This window comes from Salvelinus namaycush, chromosome 28, assembly GCF_016432855.1.
Source record: "Salvelinus namaycush isolate Seneca chromosome 28, SaNama_1.0, whole genome shotgun sequence".
Classification (NCBI taxonomy): Eukaryota; Metazoa; Chordata; class Actinopteri; order Salmoniformes; family Salmonidae; genus Salvelinus; species Salvelinus namaycush.
Window position 1 is genome coordinate 17,851,388 of NC_052334.1, and position 25,897 is coordinate 17,877,284.

The 25,897-nt window shown below is 43.3% G+C and overlaps 1 protein-coding gene across 1 annotated transcript in view; it reads right to left on the reverse strand.

Moving 5' to 3' along the window:
• The window catches only part of LOC120023797 (protein Daple-like), an 85,782-nt gene that overhangs the window by 58,254 nt on the left and 1,631 nt on the right, over positions 1–25,897 (reverse strand). The window contains exons 2-3 of the mRNA XM_038967908.1: positions 22,367–22,467; positions 15,950–16,058 (exon numbers count right to left, since the gene is read on the reverse strand). Of these exons, the coding sequence (XP_038823836.1) occupies positions 15,950–16,058; positions 22,367–22,467 (210 nt within the window). The remainder of the gene's footprint in view (positions 1–15,949; positions 16,059–22,366; positions 22,468–25,897) is intronic.

The window sequence follows — 25,897 nt, forward strand, 5'->3', positions numbered from 1 at the left end:
TTAAATATATATATATTTTTTCTTCCACTTGACAGAGTATTTAGTGTAAATTGCTGACAAAGTCAATCCATTTTACTCCCGCTTTGTAACACAAAATGTTAAGAAATCCAAGGGTTCTGAATACTTTTGCAATGCACTATACCTTAGACATATAGATAATTGAAGCACACACGCATGCACGCTCAGAGGGGAACAGCTCATGAGCTTCACCAGCAGCAGATTTCAGATAAAATGGAAAATAAATGTGTTTATGCAACAAATAGTGCATTGTGTCGCTTTGAATCAATTAGTTTCTCTAATCAAACCGAATTGTTTCAGACTAAAACGTATCGTTCCTATATCATATCGGAGCCCATGTATCTAGATACTAGATATGTATCTAGATACTTATCAAAATGTCTTGAAAGGGAAATATGTAGGTAGGAGCATCCTTTAACAGCTATTTCCACTCTCAAATCTACCTTTGTTGTAAATATGGAAGTAGGGAGGAGAAACAAATGACATCTGCAGATCAGTTACATTTTGGAAACATCGTTGGGAGGAATGGCTATGAAGAACTGTTAGGTGAGAAGGTCAAAGTAAGACCTCACTGGCAAGAAATGTTGGACATTTCCCTTTGATGTCAGGGTCCATTTCCTCTTCCTCTGTTGCTATGCAGAACACTGCAATCTAGGAAACCCAAAGAAATTCATTTTTGTTAAGTTTGATAGACTTCTGGCTTGATGTGTTTTGGTGAGAGATAAGCTTGTTCACATTAAGCTCAGAGAGGAGATGTAGACCGAGTATTTCAAATTCAACATCATTAGGGTGAGATGACTTACCACTACAGATAAAAGTGAAAGGTAGATGAGAATCTCCATCACAGATAAAAGGAGAAAGGTAGATGAGAATCTCCATCACAGATAAAAGGAGAAAGAGGAGTGCTCCAGCCACACACCCCCCCTCCCTCACCAAGATCAAGGAGACAACAGCGGCAGGGTGGGTAGCTCTGCTCCGCTCCAGCGCTGGGCTCAACACAGTAACGTCAATCAGAGCATTCCCACAGGCCACACAGCCCTCAATTGGCCACCCTCTCCCCTATCAGCACAGACCATGGAAACAGCAGGACTCCTGCTTCCATCCACTCTGCCTGGGCTGCTTCAAAGCACCACTTCTATACATACTAATTTGAGTAATTAAGCGAAAGCAGAGACAAATCTCATTCAACAGACATTTAGTTATTACACTTAAAATACAGAAATTCAATTCCCCATTCTATTCCAACGTATTGTAGGTGTTCAGTGTAAACAATGGGCTGTATATACAGAGCTCAATGAGCAGGTATTATCAGAGGTGACAACCCTAAACAGTTTTCCTGAGGAGAAGGCAACACTAGTCTATAGTAAACATTGCTGCTGCTGTTGTGTTACGGGAGCCCTTCGGTGTTCTGCTCTGATACTATGGGATGATGCCCCACAGGCACATAGAAGTCTGCTAGCAGCTAGTCCTGAGCACCAGACTTCTGCAATAGCCTGGGGACACAGCTGGCGAGCTAGAGGCCCTTGAAGGTGTCACAGCTATGAACAGTCTGGCGATATGCCCAACCAGCACCCTGCAACCAACTGCTGCCACCCTACCTACCTAAACAAACAGCAGACATACTGAGGATATCCGGCTATACTGGAAACATAAGGACCAGACTCACAGGGAAACACACACTGGCTACCTGGGTTGTTTTTGTCACATTAGACAGAACAATTAATGAAGCATGCTAAAAAGGTCCAGGTCCCTCAATATGATTCAGGTTTTGTTCTGAAATGTGCATAATATTCTGTATAAAGATGTAATAAAATCTAATTGTATTTGTCATATGTGCCGAATACAATGTGAAATGCTTACTTACAAGCCCTTAACCAACCATGCAGAAAATAGAGTTAAGAAAATATTTACTAAATAAACTGAAGTAAAAAAATAAATAAAAAGTAAGAATAAAATAACAACAATGAGGCTACATACAGGGGGTACCGGTACCGAGTCAATGTGTGGGGGTACAGGTTAGTCATGAGGCTACATACAGGGGGTACCGGTACCGAGTCAATGTGTGGGGGTTAGTCGAGGTCATTTGTACATGTAGGTAGGGGTAACGTGACCATGCATAGATAATAAACAGCGGGTAGTAGCAGCAGTACAGAGGGAGCTCAATGTAAATAGTCCGGGTGGCCAGTTGATTAATGGTTCAGCAGACGTATGGCTTGGGGGTAGAAGCTGTTAAGGAGCCTTTTGGACCTCGACTTGGCGCTCCGTTACCGCTTTCTGTGCGGTAGCAGAGAGAACAGTCTATGACTTGGTTGACTGGAGTTTGACAATTTTTGGGTCCTTCCTCTGACACCGCCTAGTATATAGGTCCTCAGAGTTGTATATCATTTCTGTGAAGACTGTTTGTGAGAACAATGTAAAAAGGAAAAATAAACAAGGAGATTAAGAATGATACATACATGTTTTGATCCAGGTATTGGTTGAGTGGATGAAGTCATCATGTTCAGTAAAATCACAGAGACTGGATCAATACCCATAGTAGAACAGATCAGTCTGGTGAGGATTCCAATATATTAAATGTACCAGTGACCCATTTAGAGAAAACACCTTACACCCCCTTTGGTCTGACCTCTGATCCAGGCTTGGATCAATAACACAATCACCAGCTATGCACACTCACTGGTGGAGCTCAATCGCATGGGCTGGGTGTGTGTGTGTGTGTGTGTGTGTGTGTGTGTGTGTGTGTGTGTGTGTGTGTGTGTGTGTGTGAGAGGGCAAAGAGAGAAACCACTATTCAATTCCCTCCCATGTTCAAGGCCCATCCACCTTGCTAACTGTCCCACTGCACAATATTCTCTGTTGGGTAAACACCCACCATTCCCTTCCCAGAACTGACTACACATCTGTAAGCAGTAAGCACTCATACATACAACACTTCTGTATGTACACATTTTAACATCGATATTCAGTGAATGCTTCTGAAATAATACAGAAAGTTTCTCTCTGCAGTGCACTGAGCATTCCATCAGCAGAGCTTCAGTGGCTGTGTGATCAAAGCTTCACAATTCTGACCACACCGTACTGAATTATTTCTCTCCTGGGCTCCTCGGTCTAGTCTACAGGTATCTCACCAACCACAGGGTATTACCTACACTATATAAAGTGGTACATTGTGTACTAGCAGCTTCATTAAATAGTACCCGCAAAACACCAGTCTCAACGTCAACAGTGAAGAGGCGACTTCGGGATGCTGGCTTTCTAGGCAGAGTTCCTCTGTCCAGTGTCTGTTCTTTTGCCCATCTTAATCTTTTATTTTTATTGGCCAGTCTGAAATATGTATTTTTCTTTGAAACTCTGCCTAGAAGGCCAGCATCCCGGAGTCGCCTATTCACTGTTGATGTTGAGACTGGTGTTTTGCCGGGAATATTTAATAAAGCTGCCAGTTGAGGACTTATGAGGCATCTGTTTCTCAAACTAGACACTAATGTACTTGTCCTCTTGCTCAGTTGTGCACAGGGGCCTCCCACTCCTCTTCTGGTTAGAGCCAGTTTGCACTGTTCTGTGAAGGGAGTAGTACACAGCGTTGTACCAGATCTCCAGTTTCTTGGCAATTTCTCGCATGGAATAGCCTTCATTTCTCAGAACAAGAATAGACTGACGAGTTTCAGAAGAAAGGTCTTTGTTTCAGGCCATTTTTTGCCTGTAATCAAACCCATAAATGCTGATGCTACAGATACTCTAGTCTAAAGAAGGCCAGTTTTATTGCTTCTTTAAAATCAGCACAACAATTTTCAGCTGTGCTAACATAATTGCAAAATAGTTTTGTAATGATCAAATTAGCCTTTAAAAATTATAAACTTAGCTAACACAACGTGCCATTGGAACACAGGAGTGATGGTTGCTGATAATGGGCCTCTGTCCGTCTATGTAGATATTCCTTTAAAAATCAGCCTTTTCCAGCTACAATAGTCATTTACAACATTAAATGTTTACACTGTATTTATGATCAATTTGATGTAATTTTAAATGGACAAAAATGTTTGCTTTTCTTTCAAAAACAATGACATTTCTAAGTGACCCCAAACTTTTGAACGGTAGTGTATATATCGTGAATTGTCCATAAATCTGAAAAGAAAAATTGTAATATGATTTTCAGGCCATATCGCCCAGCCCTAGTGTGTGTGTACACTCCTGTGTGTGTGTGTGTGTGTGTGAGAGAGAGATCCCTCAGAAGCCGATACACCCACCACTAGGCCTACCAACTCACCATTCAGTGTGAATGCAACAGCAGGCTGAAAAAAGGCATTCCTGCCTCCATGTTAACCCCACTCCCACTACTCTTCTCTCCTTTATTGACAGAGTGATGACACATCCCCTGAACTCCCCCTCCCCTCACCCTTTCCCCAACCCCCACTGTCCATTTAAGGGATGTAGTCTTGTGGAAACATCCCCTTCCCAGCTGTTCCATTCTCCTTTGCTGAGTGTGCTGTGGAGGTCTGGGGGCTGGGGTGGGTGTAGGGCTGAGGCTGACTAAGACAGGGTGACATGACCAAGCCCTTATGAGTGGGGAGTGTGGAGGTCTGGGAGCCGGGATGAGTATGAGACTAGAGCCTACAGGGATAGGGTGGCATGATGACCAAGCCCCTCTGAGGGTACAAGCAGGACTCTCCCACACACCCATGTTCCTACAGCCTTGTGGCAGCCAGGCTGCTGATATTCGTGCCTGTATCACTGCTTCTATTGCCTTGTGGCAGAAGAACCCTTTGAAGATCTATGAACACAGGAAGCAGTCACTTCTCCACAGGATGTGTGGAAGACCATACTAATGTGCTAAGCCTTCTTCCAATTTCCCTAACGTTGTTCTAATGTTTGGGACCAATGCCACAGAGGACATGTTGGCAGCAAATGTTGTGCTAAAGTAAAACAGATGCCTCTCCATTACAGTTAAATAACAGACATGGCAGAACCGGCCCATATGGCAATTAAACTGTGGAGCCACGCAGACAGACGTCGTCCACTTAGCAATCTGGAGCAAAGACAAAGAGTGAGATCACTGAGATACCACACCAGACCGCCCACCCAGCCATACAAACAAAAACACACTGGCTGCCTGTGGCCTGAAATAACTTAGACAATAACTCACTCAGTCAGGATGTGGACTGGCTGAATCTAGACTAGAGGGTGTTCCTCACGTGTCTCACATTCAAACCTCACCAGACATGTTGCGTGCGCGAGCATTGCAAAATAAAAGTACACAAGTAAAATTTCGCTCACGTGTGTGAAGGAGCGTCTGCGTAGCCAAGACCTAAAACAGAACTTGGTTCTATTTGAGATGCTCCACGCGCTTCAACTTCAAGCCTCATTGGATATGGAAAATACAAATCCACATGGATGCTTGAAAGATAAACAAGGAGCTATTACTTAGATAATTAAAAACTAACTAGGTTTCCCTTTTTATTTGAGGATTAATCATCTGAGTAGAGAAAACACACGATTTTGTTTGACTCCGGGTCAAAATTCTACAAATAACTAGGCAAGGGAGTTTGAAATAATTTCACGATTCAAATAGTATCATACATTTTTGTAGTATATCAGGATATTCAAAATACACGTGGCTTTTTTAAAAACATACGTTTTTAACCTGATCACAGCTGCGCGAAGGAGAGGCTGGTGCTCTATTGCTGCAGCTCTCATCTGTGTGATCAGATGGAGGGAGAACACGGCTACAGTCATAACAGTGTTAACTGGAGTGGCCTAGAGAAGCTAGCTAGGCTTCGAGGCCACATGCTGTGCTTTCTCCCCAACCCCATTTAGATAAAACAGCCTACCCGTTGGCTGCTTGTTGTAACCAACTCGTCATTTCACAAACTTTTAAATCCGTCATTGTATTCCATCTTGCATTGCATTAATGAACTCTCACTCCACTTGCTACACATTGAGCCGCTTTGATTGGCCAACATACTCAATTAATAATTTGACATGTCATGGAATATCATTGTATGTAACAATGTCACATGGATATTTTAATTTAACAATTTTACAAAGAACCAGCTAAAAATAGGACCACATGCATGGCAGGTAAAATAACAACCCAGGACAAACTAGTTAGCAACTTTTAGCTAGCTAGTTACATTTCCATGAGTGTCTGTGTTTCGACCTGCCCCTAAATTAATATAGTTGGTTTCGATATTTTAACATGCGTGTCATGATCAATCTAGTGTGGATAGACAAAATCCATATGCGTGCAATGGCGTACGCACGAGCATGGCCCGTGTAGTCAGCATGTCCGACCTGGGGTTCTTTATACATGTCGGATCAGACATGAGCCTCAACTATCTAGAGAGGGTTCTCCGTGTCTCCCAGACTGATGATGGAGCATCATTACAGAGGTCACCATAAATGACTTGGATTAGTGTCTTGGAGACAATGGAAAAAATCTCAAATGCATACTTCTCGCATCCTCTCCTTAAAACCCATTGGATGAGAAAGCCAGAGGTCTCTCCCCTGACCACCTTCTCCAATGGGTTTTGAGGAGGAGGCGAGAGGATGCAATTGAGATTCTCCCACACGACCTAAGAACCTCATTCATCAGTTTCACACAGAGACAAAGCTGTCTTTAAAACCAACCAGTTACTGCACAGAATGCAGCTTGTGCATTCTGTGACGACCCTCCCACTCTGTCTGCCATATTCTCTCTCTTTGCTCTTGTTTTCCTTATTAGGATGTCGGTGGGCGGAGCAGGGAGGGTCGTCAGCAAAATGGGACACCTGGGCCCAGGTGTGTCCTGTTATAAATACACCTCTTCCCCATTCATTGAGGAGACTGTCTCCATGCAGATTTTGGTTGTGGCATTTTTTTTTGTGCCCGTTTTGTTTGGGCACCTTTCAACACCCCTCATTATCACATCTATGCATGCAACCACTCACTTACACTACATTCACCATTGTTTATAGGTCACTTCAGTTATTAAATATTTTTTGTTATTCCTTCTTTTTTTCAAGCCGGTTTGTGACAACTCACTTTGTCATATGACTACATTGGCAGGAAGAGGGGAACCAAGAGTAACACCAGGGCGTGAGACTGAGTTGTAACTCATAGGAAAGCAGGTGAAGTTTGAAGGGCACAAGAGGGTGTGTGATGTGCATCCTGAGTGGATGCAGGGCAAGGAGTGGGAGATGTGTAGAAACCTGCTTTGGGTGCTCTACGTGTGCTGTGCCACTTTGCAGGATGGGTCCGAGCTTCCAGAAGTTCCATGACATGTTGTAGGCTAAATGCAAACACTAAAGTGACAGTGTGAAATATGAATGTCCTACAAATCTTTTGTCTCTGAACAGTTGTTTTGTATCTTCTCTCTGTCTCTAATACTTGTTATAGTCACTGAATTGTTGTCAAAAGTAGGCTACTATTTCAACATTTTGTCAGGCCTCGTCTGTAATTATTATTATATACACTGCTCAAAAAAATAAAGGGAACACTTAAACAACACAATGTAACTCCAAGTCAATCACACTTCTGTGAAATCAAACTGTCCACTTAGGAAACAACACTGATTGACAATAAATTTCACATGCTGTTGTGCAAATGGAATAGACAAAAGGTGGAAATTATAGGCAATTAGCAAGACACCCCCAATAAAGGAATGGTTCTGCAGGTGGTGACCACAGACCACTTCTCAGTTCCTATGCTTCCTGGCTGATGTTTTGGTCACTTTTGAATGCTGGCAGTGCTTTCACTCTAGTGATAGCATGAGACGGAGTCTACAACCCACACAAGTGGCTCAGGTAGTGCAGTTCATCCAGGATGGCACATCAATGCGAGCTGTGGCAAAAAGGTTTGCTGTGTCTGTCAGCGTAGTGTCCAGAGCATGGAAGCGCTACCAGGAGACAGGCCAGTACATCAGGAGACGTGGAGGAGGCCGTAGGAGGGCAACAACCCAGCAGCAGGACCGCTACCTCCGCCTTTGTGCAAGGAGGTGCATTGCCAGAGCCCTGCAAAATGACCTCCAGCAGGCCACAAATGTGCATGTGTCAGCATATGGTCTCACAAGGGGTCTGAGGATCTCATCTCGGTACCTAATGGCAGTCAGGCTACCTCTGGCGAGCACATGGAGGGCTGTGTGGCCCCACAAAGAAATGCCACCCCACACCATGACTGACCCACCGCCAAACCGGTCATGCTGGAGGATGTTGCAGGCAGCAGAACGTTCTCCACGGCGTCTCCAGACTCTGTCACGTCTGTCACATGTGCTCATGTGCTCAGTGTGAACCTGCTTTCATCTGTGAAGAGCACAGGGCGCCAGTGGCGAATTTGTCAATCTTGGTGTTCTCTGGCAAATGCCAAACGTCCTGCACGGTGTTGGGCTGTAAGCACAACCCCCACCTGTGGACGTCGGGCCCTCATACCACCCTCATGGAGTCTGTTTCTGACCATTTGAGCAGACACATGCACATTTGTGGCCTGCTGGAGGTCATTTTGCAGGGCTCTGGCAGTGCACCTCCTTGCACTAAGGCGGAGGTAGCGGTCCTGCTGCTGGGTTGTTGCCCTCCTACGGCCTCCTCCACGTCTCCTGATGTACTGGCCTGTCTCCTGGTAGCGCCTCCATGCTCTGGACACTACGCTGACAGACACAGCAAACCTTTTTGCCACAGCTCGCATTGATGTGCCATCTTGGATGAACTGCACTACCTGAGCCACTTGTGTGGGTTGTAGACTCAGTCTCATGCTACCACTAGAGTGAAAGCACTGCCAGCATTCAAAAGTGACCAAAACATCAGCCAGGAAGCATAGGAACTGAGAAGTGGTCTGTGGTCACCACCTGCAGAACCATTCCGTTATTGGGGGTGTCTTGCTAATTGCCTATAATTTCCACCTTTTGTCTATTCCATTTGCACAACAGCATGTGAAATTTATTGTCAATCAGTGTTGCTTCCTAAGTGGACAGTTTGATTTCACAGAAGTGTGATTGACTTGGAGTTACATTGTGTTGTTTAAGTGTTCCCTTTATTTTTTTGAGCAGTGTATATATATTTTTTTTAATAGTCTCTGAATAGTTAGCATTTTTATGTTGTTAAAGACGTAAGTATCGTTGTCAAAGTCTACTTTGTGTGGGTTTTGAAATACTTCCAGAATATTGTCCTCTAGTCACATTTTGGATAATAATACAAAAATGTTTAAATATTTATAAGTATAATTATACTTGGTGCAAGTTAGTCAAATTTACTACAATTTAAATACTGTAGGGTTTTGAGTGTTCGTGTCTACACAATGGAAGACAAAATGAGTTACTCCTATTGGCATGAATGTGGTGTCATTAAGAGGTTGTGCTCTTAAACTAAGTTAGCTAAAAAAAACATTTTGTTTAAGATCTGTTTTAGACTACCAAGAAACACCCTGTGTGACCCTGATGTATCCCACGCCGGTCAGGTACTCTCCCTCTCGCAGACAAACGTTACAACGGTCAACAAACCACTAGGACTCGTTATCTACAGCACAGGAATGTAAAAAAGTCTAACTCCAAGGCCTTGTTTTTGTGTTTCCCATGGCAGCAGTCTCAGGAGGGCGGTTTCCTGTACTCTGGGTGAGGAGACATTCAGGCTTCAGGAGGTAAGCGAGCAAGAAGAGGGGAAGAGGGGTGTGGTAGATTTTTTTTAAATCCAGTGGCTCTTGTCCTGATCTCTAGAGCTTTACAGATGTTTTGCTAACAGTGAGCAGGTTGAGAAACTGAACACCGCTGGGAACCGGGAAAGCAAGCCATTTGGGCACCTGCAAAAAAAGGAGAGAGGAAGGTTGTGTAGAGCCAGGAGGCCAGCTCAGGGATGCCCCTCCCTCTGCCCCAAGCTGCAATGCAGAGCAATACACTCCATACTGCGCCAAGCTATCCAGACAAGCCAAAAACCGTCTGCCTAATGCGTTTGCTGGCTAGACTGTTTTCAAAAGATGAATGCCTGTGCCATATGTAGGTCCATTTGCATGTTGATATGAGCATAACATATACACCAGCCTACACACAGCACAGGGGATATATAAACTCAGCAAAAAATTTCAGAAAACTTAACATGTGTAAGTATTTGTATGAACATAACAAGATTCAACAACTGAGACAAACTGAACAAGTTCTACAAACATGTGATTACCAGAAATGGAATAATGTGTCCCTGAACAAAGGGGCGGGGGTCAAAATCAAAAGTAACAGTCAGTATCTGGTGTGGCCACCAGCTGCATTAAGTACTGCAGTGCATCTCCTCCTCATGGACTGCACCAGATTTGCCAGTTCTTGCTGTGAGATGTTACCCCACTCTTCCACCAAGGCACCTGCAAGTTCCCGGACATTTCGGGGGGAATGGCCCTAGCCCTCACCCTCCGATCCAACAGTCCCAGACGTGCTCAATGGGATTGAGATCCGGGCTCTTCGCTGGCCATGGCAAAATTGACATTCCCGTCTTGCAGGAAATCACGCACAGAACGAGCAGTATGGGTGGTGGCATTGTCATGCTGGAGGGTCATGTCAGGATGAGCCTGCAGGAAGGGTACCACATGAGGGAGGAGGATCTCTTCCCTGTAACGCACAGCGTTGAGATTGCCTGCAATGACAACAAGCCCAGTCTGATAATGCTGTGGCACATCGCCCCAGACCATGACGGACCCTCCACCTCCAAATCAATCCCACTCCAGAGTACAGGCCTCGGTGTAACGCTCATTCCTTCGACGATAAATGCAAATCTGACCATCACCACTGGTGGGACAAACCGTGACTCGTCAGTGAAGAGCCAGCAACGGTGAGTTTGTGCCCATAGGCGACGTTGTTGCCAGTGATGTCTGGTGAGGACCTGCCTTACAACAGGCCTGCAAGCCCTCAGTCCAGCCTTTCTCAACCTATTGCAGACCGTCTGAGCACTGATGGAGGGATTGTGCGTTCCTGGTGTAACTCGGGCAGTTGTTGCCCTCCTGTACCTGTCCCGCAGGAGTGATGTTCGGATGTACCAATCCTGTGGAGGTTTCATTACACGTGGTCTGCCACTGCGAGGGCGATCAGCTGTCCGTCCTGTCTCCCTGTAGCGTTGTCTTAGGCGTCTCACAGTACGGACATTGCAATATATTGCCCTGTCCTCATGCCTCAGGCACGTTCACGCAGATTAGCAGGGACCCTGGGCATCTTTCATTTGGTGTTTTTCAGTCAGTAGAAAGGCCTCTTTAGTGTCCTAAATTTTCATAACTGTGACCTTAATTGCCTGTAAGCTGTTTGTGTCTTAATGACCATTCCACAGGTGCATATTCATTAATTGTTTATGGTTCATTGAACAAGAATGGGAAACAGTGTATAAACCCTTTACAATGAAGATCTGTGAAGTTAATTGAATTTTTTCAAATTATCTTTGAAAGACAGGGTCCTGAAAAAGGACAGTTTCTTTTTTTGCTGAGTTTATTTGGTACAGATCTTTCCTTAAGTTCCAGACCTCAGCTGAATCTGGTAATGAATGGCGTGGCTGTTGAACAAGTTCAGGAGACTAAATTACTTAGCGTTACTTCAGATGGTCAAACATATATAGATTCAATGGCTGTAAAGATGGGGAGAGGTCTGGCCGTAATGAAGAGATGCTCTGCTTTTTTGACACCACACTGCAAAAAGCAAGTTCTGCCGGCTCTAGTTTTGTCTAATCTTGATATTGTCCAGTCATGTGGTCAAGTGCTGCAAGGAAAGACTTCGTAAAGCTGCAGCTGGCCCAGAACGACACGTTTTTTCCTTAATTGTAATCAGAGGGCTGACATAAATACTATGCATGCCAGTCTCTCTTGGCTAAGAGTTGATGAGACTGATTGCATCACTACTTTTTATAAGAAACTGTTAAATCACAAATTGTTTGCATAGTCAACTTACATAGACTTATCCAACCAGACATGCCACCATCTTTTCAGTCCCCAAATCCAGAACAAACTCAAGAAAGCGTATAGTATTATATAGAGCCCTTATTGCATGGAATATCCTTCCATCTCATTACTGAAATAAACAGCAAACCTGGTTTCAAAAACCAGACAAAGCAACACCTCGCAGCACAACGCCTCTCCCCTGCTTGACCTAGATAGTTTGTGTATGCATTGATGTAGGCTACATGTGCCTTCATTTTTTAAAATGTATTTCTGTCTTTGAGCATCTCTTATCTATTGATGTTCTGTATTATGTTTTGTGTGGACCCCAGGAAGAGTAGCTGCTGCTTTTGCAACAGCTAATGGGGATCCTAATAAAATATCAAATACCCCGCACACTGACTCGGTACCGGTACCCCCTGTATATAGCCTCGTGTTACTTTTTATCATTTGTATTTGGTAAATATTTGAATTCTTCTTGACCTGAGCTGTTGGTTAAGGGCTTGTAAGAATTTCACGGTAAGGTCTACACTTGTTGCGCATGTGACAAAGTTTGATTTGATACGTCAGATTATGGAGTCATGTTACAGTGAGGGGGCACTGCCTGACTCTCCAGACAATAGCTGGGGTATGAGGAGGGAACCAAAAAATTCTGCCCCTCCCGCCGTGTTCCCATTGTCTGTGTTCTGGTAGGACACTTTATGGTGCAGCACAGAGTGTAATTTGGGAGCTAATCTAATTTGGGGAGAGAATAGAAGGGGTGAGTCAGGGTGACAGACACAGATGATCCCTGTGAGTGAATAGGGGCCCTGCCTGCTGTCTGACCTACAGTGTGTACTGTCTATAGGGCTCAATGGGATGAGAGCAAGTCATCATAATATCTTCACATTCCCGTCTCCCATTTCTGGATGGAATTGAAGCACCAACAGCCGGTCTGGGTGGCTTAAGCAAGGAAATGTGAGACAGACTTTAGCCTGGATTTAGGTCTAAACCTATGCTGGTATATGTATTAGATTTGGCAGTTATTGTTAATCTTGGATGGGATGCCACGAGGAGGACCCCATCCCTTGCCACACGCACAAATAGGGTCACATTCATTCTACACACACACACGGCTGGCCTTTCAACTTGTAAACTGGTGTTTTAAGCGTATTATCAATCCTTACGGTGCATAGCTTAAAGCATTTATAACAGCATAGGGTCTAGATGAAAGGGAAAGATAGTACTTTTTGGTCAAGTTGCCAGGTCACCACCACTTGTAGTGTATAGTTAGGGGTTTGTGTGAGGGATTGTAACCCTGCCTTCTAGGCCATGCTTTCTCTAAGCATGTCAGACGTAAGCTGGGTTTGGTAAAGCTGTGAAACAGTTTTCGGTTTAACTCAACCTAGGCTCATTATCAAATAAATGTCCTATGTGACTAATACCCATGCACACATACCTGCACACACACAAGACTGGTGCCTTAGATTTCTGGTTAACAAACAACCTCAATAGAGAAGTGATAGGTTGGTGAGAGATTAGTCATTATACTGCCCTCCTACCAAAATCCTTCACAACTGAGTGATCTAACAGCATCCCAAATAGCACACTGTTCCCTACATAGTGCACTACTTTTGACCAGAGTCCTATGGGGGAATAGGGTGCCATATGGGACCATCATTTGCTATGTATTATGCTGATTGATTGACTAGATGGATCTATGGCAATGTCAGGGTCAATATGGAATCATGGTAAAGCACAATCAGATCTGTGTGACGCATGATGGTTAATGGGAACCTGAGGTTAAAAGGTCAATGAGGTTGTTTCTGTTCACTTGCAGCTGTGTCCTGTCCTCTACTCTGCCTTATCTAACTGCGTAAACACAAAAACAGGTAAGATCCCCTTTGCACAGCTGGCATTTACTTATATTGCCTTGGCTCCAAGTCAGAGCAGGTCCACCAAAGTCATGGTGCAGTGAAACATGGGTGCCGAACCACCTAGAAAAGTCTGAGCCTTTAAGGTAAAACACTGGGGTAAATCCTCAGTGGAAATACATCAACAAAAGGGAGTTAACAGAGTTTGTGTGAAAGCAGATCAGGCAGAGTAGAGGACAGGACACCACTGGGACCAATTTAAGATCAGTCGTCTGAAACTTATGGAGAGATGCATCGCGAGCACACTCACAGACGAGGCTGTGATGGGTGTTAAAACAAGAACCTTTGTCCTCACCCGCCTGAATGAGGGGAGATTAGGCGTTAGTGTATCAGGGACGGCGTGAGCCAGTACAGGACTGGAGTGACTTATACCAAGAGTGTGCAAAGCTGTCATCAAGGCAAAGGTGGCTACCTTGAAGAAACTCAAATATAAAATATTTTGATTTAAAACTTTTTGGGGTTACTACATGATTCCATGTGTGTTATTTCATAGTTTTGATGTCTTCACTATTTATCTACAATGTAGAAAATAGTAAAACAAAAAAGTTTTTTTTAAATGGAATGAGTAGGTGAGTCCAAACTTTTGACTGGTACTCTATACTAAATAATGTGATATTTGTTTTGATTTAGAATGGACCATAATCATGCACCAGTATTGAAACGGGCACGGGGAAAAAGTGTTGGTCCCATGTTTCAATGAGCTGAAATAAAAGATCCCCAAAATGTTCCATATGCACAAAAACCTTCTCTCAAATTATGTGCACAACTTTGTTTACATCCCTGTTAGTGAGTATTTCTCCTTTGCCAAGATAGTCCATCCACCTGATAGGTGTGGCATATCAAAAGCTGATTAAAATGGCATGATCCTTACACAGGTGCACCTTGTGCTGGGGACAATAAAAGGCCACTAAAATGTGCAGTAGTTCACACAACGCCACAGATGTGTCAAGTTGAGGGAGCGTGCAATTGGCATGCTGACTGCAGGAATGTCCATCAGAGCTGTTGCCAGAGAACTTAATGTTAATTTCTCGATCAATATTATTGGCAGTACGTCCAACCGGCCTCACAACCGCTGACAACGTGTAACCACGCCAGCCCTGGACTTCCACATCATGTGTGGGATGCTCTGGAGCGACGTGTACGACAGCGTGTTCCAGTTCCGCTTGGCACAGACATTGAAGAGGTTTGGGACAACATTCCATAGGCCACAATCAACAGCTTGATCTACTCTAATAGTGTTCATACCAGATTAGGACTGCTTTTCTGGTCCACGTCCTACTTTTAAGGTATCTGTGACTAACAGATGCATATCTGTATTCCCAGTCATGTGAAATCTATAGATTATGGCCTAATGAATTTATTTAAATTGACTGGTTTCCTTAAATGAACTAATATTTTTGTTCAGTGTAGTTGGGAAACCGAGGAGACAAAGGAGGAATGTTGTTGAAAGAGGTCAACCAAGAACCAAATGGGTCCCTCCTCTCTGCCTCACGGTGTGTGTGTGTGTGTGTGTGTATGTAGTGGATTTCACCCACTCAATTACAGTGGACAGAAAGTGTAAGCCTTTCCTCGGGAGGACTAGTAATCATGATTCATAATGAAACTCTACTTGTCTTCTCCATCTGAAGATGGAGAGAGAATGCCTTTCCTCACACTTTCACTTTTTCAAGATTACTTTAATTACAGGTCATGAGTAAAACAGACTACCATTGTTTTCAGTTATGCAAAGATTTCTGATGTAGGCTAATTTTCATTAATGACGGACCTACCCGCCACAAATATTGCAAACATTTCAACATCACAACATTTTCAGTCATTAAAACACATTGATTTTAGTAGTTGTTTGAAAATCGAGATATCACTGGAAGGACAGCAGACAAAACAATAAGGAGAGAAAGAGATACCTCCAGGGATAACTAACACACCTCAGTAGCCAGGCCTAATCACCATGATCAGGACGCACACACACACGACACCGCTGTCTGATCACCAAGACCACACACACACCTTCTGACTCTACCTGTGGACAAGGTGTAAGTGAGTGAGTAAGCAGCTATATTTTCAGTTTGATATGGTGAGCAGCATTCAAAGTGATCAGGAAAAAAGGAAAGATGCGTGAGGTGAGTGGGAGGGAAGTGGATAGAGAGAACTGGGCTCACCTGGTAGTAGTTCTTGACGTGCCTGATTACAATGTTGAGGTTCTGGATTCGTAGGTTCACATCATTGTTCACATTCTTATTCACTCTCTGGTTGGTGGGGCTGGGGTCTCTGGATAAGACGAGACAAGAAATGACAACCTGGTTTACAACAACTCTTTTAAACACAAAAACAAATAAACTACAGGATTTTCCTTCACTGAGTATTATTTTGGCTATGCATATTTTCTCCCAAAAGCTGCTTAGTCTGGCATGTGGGACTATTATGTATATAATCCTATAGGTTCCTAGGCTATAAGACTTCCTTTTTATGTACACCAACTCTAGTGAATGAGTTCTTTTAAATCAAATATCCACACAAAGGAAAATACTAGATTACTTTTTTGGGGATTAGGCTATACTTTAGAGCGGAACGACATATATAATATGAAGTTAATTCAGAACACGCTGACATTAGAGCTGGGACGATTATCGACACCAACTACCAGTGTTTTGGGGGTATCTGTACTTTACTATTAATATGACAACTTTTACTTCACTACATTCCTAAAGAAAAATGTACTTTTTACTCCATACATTTTCCCTGACACCCAAAAGTATGTGTTACATTTTGAATGCTTAGAAGGATAATAAAATGGTTTATGTCACACACTTATCAAAACTACATCCCTGGTCATCCCTACAGCCTCTGATCTGGTGGACTCACTAAACACATACTTCTTTTGTAAATGAGGTCTGAGTGTTGGAGCGTGCCCCTGGCTAGCCGTAAAAAATATAACAAAATGATGCAGTCTGGTTTGCTTAATAAGGAATTTCAAATTATTTATACTTTAACTTTTGATATTTAAATATTTTATCAATTACATTTGATACTTAAGTATATTTAAAATGAAATACTTTTACTCAAGTAGTATTTTACTGGGAGACTTTCACTTGAGTCATTTTCTACTAAGGTATTTTTACTTTTACTCAAGTATGACAAATTGAGTACTTTTTCCCACCACTGCCAATCACTTATTGCAGCCATTTTGCTGATACCGTTTGTTGCGTTTAGTGGCCTATACAACAGAAAAGTTAGACATTAAATACATTTGCTAATATGGGTGATTGTTAATGGGACAATTGATGGCTACAGCCATCAAACTAGTAGTAGTGTAAAGCATCACTAAAAAAGTGGTGCACATTAATGTTAAACATATCATTCTATTTATCATTATCGCATCAATTCAGGCAATTTATCACAACATAGATTTGTCCATATCGCCCAGCTCTAACAGACATGATTTCATTCTTTCATCGAAACAAGGAGGCCAAGAATACCCGATTGTTTTGTTGAGACTTAATAATAATAATTATTAATGCACATGACTTTTAGGAATGGCATTGTTAACCTACACAATCTGGAAATACACATCAGGGTCCCCACAGGAGAGGGTTCAACCCTCAAAGCCAAACATTTAAAATACATTGACTTGACTTTATCCAAATGTTATGTTACAGCCTTACTTGAAAATGAATTAAATTGTTTGTTGAAGCACCTTTGGCAGTGATTACAGCCTTGAGTCTTCTTGGGTATGACACTACAAACTTGGCACACCTGTGTTTGGGGAGTTACTCCCATTCTTCTCTGCAGATCCTCTCAAACTCTGTCAGGTTGGACGGGGAGCGTTGCTCCACAGCTATTTTCAGGTCTTTCCAGAGATGTTTGATCGGGTTCAAGTCCGGTCTCTGGCTGGGCCACTCAAGGACATTCATAGACTTGTCCTGAAGCCACTCCTGCGTTGTCTTGGCTGTGTTCTTAGGGTTGTTGTCCTGCTGAAGGTGAACCATCTTCCCAGTCAGATCCTGGGCACTCAGAAGCAAGTTTTCATCAAAGATCTCTCTGTACTTTGCTCCGTTCATTTTTGCTTCGATCCTGACTAGTCTCCCAATCCCTGCCGCTGAAAAACATCCCCACATCATGATGCTGCCACCACCTTGCTTCACCGTAGTGATGGTGCCAGGTTTCCTCCAGACGTGACACTTGGCATTCAGGCCACAGAGTTCAATCTTTGCTTCTCATGGTCAGAGTCCTTTAGGTGACTTTTGGCAAACCCCACGCGGGCTGTCATGTGCATTTTCTGAGGAGTTGCTTCCATCTGGCCATTACCCTAATTTGGCCTGATTAGTGGAATGCTGCAGAGATGGTTGTCCTTCTGGAAGGTTCTACCATCTTCACAGAGGAACTCTGGAGCTCTGTCAGAGTGACCATTGGGTTCTCGGTCACCTCCCTGATCAAGGCCTTTCCCCCCGATTGCTCGGTTTGGCCGAGTAGCCAGCTCTAGGAAGAGTCTTGGAGGTTTTTTGATACCCTTCCTCAGATCTGTGCCTCGACACAATCCTGTCTCGGAGCTCTACGGACAAAACCTTCAACCTTATGGCTTGGTTTTTGCTCTGACATGCACTGTCAACTGTGTGACTTTGTATAGACAGGTGTGAGCCATTCCAAATCATGTCCAATCAATTACATTTACCACAGGTGGACTCCAATCAAGTTGTAGAAACATCTCAAGTATGATCAATGGAAACAGGATGCACCGGAGCTCAATTTCAAGTCTCATAGCAAGGGGTCTGAATGCTTATGTAAATAAAGTTCCTGTTTTTTATATTTAATACATTTGCAAAAATCTAAAAACCTGTTTTCACTTTGTCAAATTTAGAATAAGGCTGTAACGTAACAAAATGTGGAAAAAGGGAAGGGGTCTGAATACTTTCCAAATGCACTGTATATAGTGTAAAACTTTTGACCATAAGGGTCCATTTCAGACGGAGCCCCGGTTCCTGGCTAGGCTGGGCTGCATGGAGGGCCTGCTCTGGATAGGCGTTGTTTGTGCCAACCTCATTTACATAATGTTGTGGGCACACCATGCAAATACTGCCAAGCTTGGCTCTGTATTCCAGTAGGTCTCTGAAAGGGCTTTAGTTTAAAAACAAGGAACAGTTTTTTTATTCAGGTCAACTTGTGTACCGCTTGCCTTTAGTTCTACCTTTACAGCCTTCTCTGACATGACCCATGCCCATTTCCAGTTCCCACTGGGCGGCTGGGAAAGCAGCACAAGGTCTGTATCCAAAACGCCCCTCAGAGTAGGAGGGCTGATCTAGGTTCAGTGCTCCCCTGTCAATCTAATCTTATGTATTATCTAGAAGGTAAAGCTGATCCTATATCAGCAAAACTAGAATACAGCCCCCAAGCATGCTTGAGTAGTGGAGAAACATTCCCATGACAAATAGAATGTATCTGGAAGAGTCAGAGGGGTCTTTAATCACATACAGTATGCACCCTCATGTACATATAAAGCTGAGAACATTGACACACATAGGAGGTCTGTGTACACATAGGAAATCCATAAGCTTGCATGTTGCCATGCAGTAGGGCAGGCTATAGCAATGGCCCTGTGGCTGATTATGGAGTCTGATGAGGTCTGGTGGGTAATAAGAATAGGCAGAGGGGCTGTGTGTGTGTGGAGTGAGTTCTGCTGCTGGAAATGCTGGCCTTAAGGATTCCAGCTCTCCACTCATCTGTGGAATAGGTTTAATGTAAACAGCTCAGACACCTGTGTGCGTTCGCCAGAGAGGAACTAGGCTATACACTGAGCGTTAAAAACATTGTCACCGCTGCTCTTTCCATGACAGCTTTCACCTGGATTCACCTGGTCAGTCTATGATCCCTTATTGATGTCACTTGTAAATCCCCTTCAAATCAGTGTAGATGAAGGGGAGCAGACAGGTTAAATAAGGATTTTTAAGCCTTGAGACAATTGAGGGGGCCTGTCCGGTTAGCACAGCTGGGAGCAACACAAAGGGACAAACACTAGGCACGAGAAGAGAATGAGGGAAAGAAGAGAAGTGTAATTAAAATAGAGAGGAGAGAAAAGTGGTAGCCCATGTCAGAAACCATCACTTGAATTAGTCAAACTAAACAAATGAGCACATAATTGGAATATAACTGTTGAACTTGATTACTTTGAAGTATGTCAATGAAGTAAAGAGTGTCAACACTAAAGAACTTGGTTTATGTGATGGAAGCAGACCGAACAACACAAATACACCTGCACTTCAAGACGTCAATTGGAAAAGAAGATGTCTGTCAAGCTGTTCAATGCAATAGTTCAAGAGAACAGTAGAGTCAGACCTTCTGGATTTACTTTTTCACAGGTTGAATTAAGCTTCTATGACACAGTCACAGCATTACAGGGAGTTTCTACACAAAGTGTAAATGTTCACTGACTGCACAGGCTCAGCCTGCAATTCACAGTAGGCATAAATAGATACCCTTTGAAGTTACAGAGCACAGGATGTGGTTCAAACCCTGAGACCTGTGACAGGTTTAGAGAAAGCCTGAGCCATATAATTTTGTCAGACAATGTCTGGGCAGTCGTTTTGCCAGAAAAGCAGCCATTTCGGTGTCAGAGCAAACTCTCTATCACATAATCATTATGTGAAAAAGAATACATACTTCAATATATTCACATACATTTCCCCCCGCAGTGAGATGGTTGTGTTCACTGTTTTCAGTAGACAGACAATCTCTGAGCTCAAAAGTTCTGACGCTGTGAGGGCCTCCTAGTCCTAACCAAACAGACATAAACTAAATCAATATACCTAAAAATGACAAAAAACAAATAAACTGTAAAAATCAGTGTTGTAAAAATACTTTAAAGTACTACTCCAGTATTTATGCTGCAGTAGTTTATGTGTCGGGGGGCTACGGTTAGTTGGTTATATCTGAAGTACTTCTCCTGTCTTATCGAGTGTCCTATGTGAATTTAAGTATGCTCTCTCTAATTCTCTCCTTCTCTCTTTCTTTCTCTCTCTCGGAGGACCTGAGCCCTAGGACCATGCGTCAGGACTACCGGGCATGATGACTCCTTGCTGTCCCCAGTCCACCTGGCCTTGCTGCTGTTCCAGTTTCAACTGTTCTGCCTGCGGTTATGGAACCCTGACCTGTCCACCGAAACGTGCTACCTGTCCCAGACCTGCTGTTTTCAACTCTTAATGATCGGCTATGAAAAGCCAACTGACATTTATTCCTGATTATTATTTGACCATGCTGGTCATTTATGAACATTTTGAACATCTTGGCCATGTTCTGTTATAATCTCCACCGGTCACAGCCAGAAGACGACTGGCCACCCCTCATAGCCTGGTTCCTCTCTAGGTTTCTTCCTAGGTTTTGGCCTTTCTAGGGAGTTTTTCCGAGCCGCCGTGCTTCTACACCTGCATTGCTTGCTGTTTGGGGTTTTAGGCTGGGTTTCTGTACAGCAGTTCGAGATATTAGCTGATGTACAAAGGGCTATATAAAATAAACTTGATTTGATACTTAAGTATTTTGGGGGGGGGGGGGGGGGGGGGGGTCTCTACTTTACTATTTATATTTTTGACCACTTTTACTCCACCACATTCCTAAGGAAAATAATATACTTGCTACTGCATATATTTTCCCCTGACACCCAAAAGTACTAGTTACATTTTGAATGCTTAGCAGGACAGGAAAAGTGTCTAATTCACACACTTAAAGAGAAAATCCATGGTCATCCTTACTGCATCTGATCTGGCGGACTCAGTAAACACAAATGCTTTGTTTGTAAATGATGTCTGAATGTTGGGGTGTGCCCCTGGCTATCCTAAATGTAAAAAAAAATAGTTCTGTCTGGTTTGCTTAATATAAGGAATTTCAAATGATTTATACTTTTACTTTTGATACTTAAGTATATTTAAAACCAAATACTTTTTTATTTTGACTCCAGTAGGATTTTACTGGGTAACTTTCACTTGAGACATTTTCTATTAAGGCATCTTTACTTTTACTCAAGTATGGAAAAAGTACCTAATATTCACCACTGGTAGAAATGATAGTGTGAATATAGTATGAATATAAGTCCATTATAATTTCTAAACAGCTTCATTTTCATAAAAATTTCAACACATTCTTCCATCACAGTTTCTTGACCATCCAGCTCGCTACTAATCACTAGACAGTCAGGAAGCATCAAAAAGAATGAAATACAACTACAGGTAGAGGGCCTATATTTTGCCAATTTTCAGTTCAACCTTCTGGACCTCGAAGACCAAATGTGGCCCGTGGGGGAAAATGAGTTAGACACCCCTAGAGGTGTGCAGACAGACACAAAGAGAGACTTTAGGATCACATTGACTCATGAGGGGCAGGAAAGGAGGTAAAAGAGTGAGTGAGAGTCCAGTCAGTGAGCCATGAAGGCATGGGGAAGGTTTCTGAACAGTCAGATACCAGGGGAAGCCATGCCAGGATGAAGACAGTCAGATACCAGGGGAAGCCATGCCAGGATGAACACAGTCAGATACCAGGGGAAGCCATGCCAGGATGTGGTTACGAAAGGAGGTAGATTGAGGCCACACACTCACATGTGTGTCATGATTTTGTGCAGGAAGACCCCATCCACCAGATCCATGAACATGGAGAGCTTGTCCTCTGAGCCAGAGCCCAGTGGTCCAAAGGTCTTCACCTGCAGAGAGAGAGGAGAGAGGGAAGACATGAATGGATTACTAAGAGCTCAGCTCAACTATGAAGAGATGGGTCACATCTGGTTGTTAGTACTTTCAGTTTCCAAGAATACAGACACATTTCCTGCTCTGACAGCCATCAATGCCATATACGTCTAAGACTGAGCATGTAAAGATGTTTAGACTGTAGATATAGGAGCCAGGAGGTACTGTAGGTGGGAAAAGGGGACACCTAGTCAGTTGCACAACTGAATGCATTCAACCCAAATGTGTCTTCCGCATTTAACTCAACACCTCTGAATCAGAGAGGTGCGGGGTGTTGCCTTAAATCAACATCCACGTCATCATCGCCAGGGGAGCAATTCTTGTTGGGGGTTAATTCCTTTGCTGGCTCGGGGGTTTGAACTAGGGATACACGATATATCGGTGAGCATATCGGAATCGGACGATATTAGCTAAAAACGCCAACATCGGCACGATGTCTAGTTTAACGGTGCAAAACTGATGTCAAAGCTGACGTGCATACCTATATAACGTAGATAGATGACGTAGGGACACCACATAAAATGTAGCACTACACTTGCAACACAGCATTCCTAACCTAGCCCACAATGTCTGCTGTGTGGATCGACCAGTCAACAAGTCGAGCAGTCATTTGAAAGAGTAAGAACATTTCAGCAAGACAACTCAAAGGCGAAATCCATTAACGCCAAGATAATGGAATTCATTGCCCTTGAAAATCATCCGTTCTCTGTCTTGGGTGATGTTGGCTTTCGCCGACTGGTCGAGCACCAGTACACAGTACCAAGTACGCTATTTTTCAGATGTTGCCTTTCCGGAGTGATAAAATAATTTATATGTTGAAAGATAATGATAAAATAATTCCACTCTGAAACCTTATAATTGTATGAAATTGATTAGAATCATAAAATTATAATCTGATGATGTGTGTAGTTTTAGTCAGAATTAGATTAAACAATGTATCTTTATAGTGGAAAAACACAGACTGTCTGAGCAAGGCGTAGCTTAGGATTTGAACTTGTATGTGTGTGCCGAAGAAACAACCCAGAGAACAATTAAACTGTGTTTGAACCGACCTGACTAGGCCTCTGAGAAACTTATGATAGCATAGGGAGTACTTCTCAAGGTTTCCCTAATCTCGGGGAATGGAACTGTCGGCTGGGTAGTGATACACAGTGGTGAGAACTATGGAGAAGGATAAAACTCACCTACTGTTTGTGTGTATGTATGTGCGTAGGTTATCTACTATTTGTGTGGAAGTACTGAGGATTTAGTACTGAGGAAAGTAGTATTGCATGCTCATGAATGTGCTGGTTGCCATACCGCAGCTGCTATTTCAACGGCATTTGAGAACATGTTTGAAACATGAACACACAAGCTAGCTCCATTCTAACAACTGACTCGAGAAATAAGCTCATCAGCTGCACCTGCAGCAGACGTGATACCCTCTGTCATGGCATTGAAACGCCTGCTCAACAAAACTGCCGACAGGCTGTGAACAAGCGATTCAGGGGCATTCTCTCTTTACTGTGTCACCACCATGCTCGATGCTATGTACAAGGACCGCTACTCGATGCAGACAAGAAACAGGGTTTACGTGAAATGTTACATACACAGCTGGACAATATGGAAACGGACACAGTGACAGTGCGCACCGAGGAAGAGAGGCCACGGACAGACAGAGCAGAAACTTCACTGCTTGAAATGTATGATGAAATCCTGGTTGAGAATGAAACGACTGAACAAACGAACAACGAAACAGCACAGCAAGTAAGTGAAAGAAATAGGTTTTGATTATATTTTACTGGTAATGGGACATATGTAAATGCCGACAAAATAACTTTTGGTCAGTGGGGTGTGTAACCTTTTAACTAGGCAAGTCCGTTAAGAACAAAATCTTATTTACAATGACGGCCTACCCCGGCCGAAACCCAGACAATGCTGGGCCAATTGTGCACCGCCCTACAGGACTCCCAATCATGGCTGGATGTGATACAGCCTGGATTCGAACCAGGGACTGTAGTGGTGCCTCTTGCACTGAGATGCAGTGCCTTAGACCGCTGCGTCCATGTGTGTGTTTGAACTATTTAACTGTACTAGAATGCTTAAAAGGCCGCTAAAATGTAAAATATCATTATTGACCAAAAATGTGACATTGGTGCAACACTAGTTTGAACCAGCGATCTTTTGGTTACTGGTCCAAACTCTTTTATTTTATATATTTTTTTATTTTATTTTATTTTTTATTATTTATTTTTATTTTTTTTGGTCCACACTCTTAACTGCTATGCTACCTGCCGCCCCTGAATCTGCTGTTATCAGTCTAAGGTGGGTCAGGGCTAGCAGAAAGGATGCCTGAGCCCAGTGAGAGAACACAAAGGCCGTAGGAGAGCAAGTTAGGGAGGAAAAAGCAGCCGCCAGTCCAGTTGACTGGCCAAACAGGAGGGTCCAGCCAGGGACCCTGACCCCCACCTGCTGCCATTACCCTGGGCCTTTCAAATGATGCTGTAGGCCTGCCATTACACTGGTCTACTCAAATGATGCACTCTCCCACCATAGCCTGGTGCCATACTATTTGTGCTAAAAGCATAGCCTGGTGCCATGGTGTATGGTACTGTAGTCGTTGACTGTCATACATGTGCTTAATCCATAGCCTGGTGCTCTACTGAATGTGCTTTAGCCATAGCCTGGTGGCACAGTGTAACCCTATGTGCTGTAGCCAACACTCCTACCATTGTCTGTCATGCCATGTATCCACGTGGCCATTCCATGTATCCACGTTGCTTCATGTGGCCATGGCATGTATTCACGTGGCTTACCAGTCAAAAGTTCAGACACACCTACTCATTCAAGGGTAGAATAATTGTAGAATAATAGTGAAGACATCAAAACTGTGAAATAACACATATGGAATAATGTAGTAACCAGTGTTAAATCCAAACATATTTTATCAAATCAAATTTTATTTGTCACATGCACATGGTTAGCAGATGTTAATGCGAGTGTAGCGAAATGCTTGTGCTTCTAGTTCCGACCATGTAGTAATATCTAACAAGTAATCTAACAATTTTATATATTCTTCAAAGTAGCCACCCATTGCCTTGACAGCTTTGCACAATCTTGGCATTCTCTCAACCAGCTTTACCTGGCTTTTACAACAGTCTTGAAGAAGTTCCCACATATGCTGAGCACTTGTTGGCTGCTTTTCCTTCACTGCGGTCCAACTCATCCCAAACCATCTCAATTTCTTTGAGATTGAGGGATTGTGGAGGCCAGGTCATCTGATGCAGCACTCCATCACTCTCCTTCTTGGACAAATAGCCCTTACACAGCCTGGAGGTGGTAGCCATGCTGGTTAAGCATGCCTTGAATTCTAAATAAATCACTGACAGTGTCACCAGCAAAGCACTC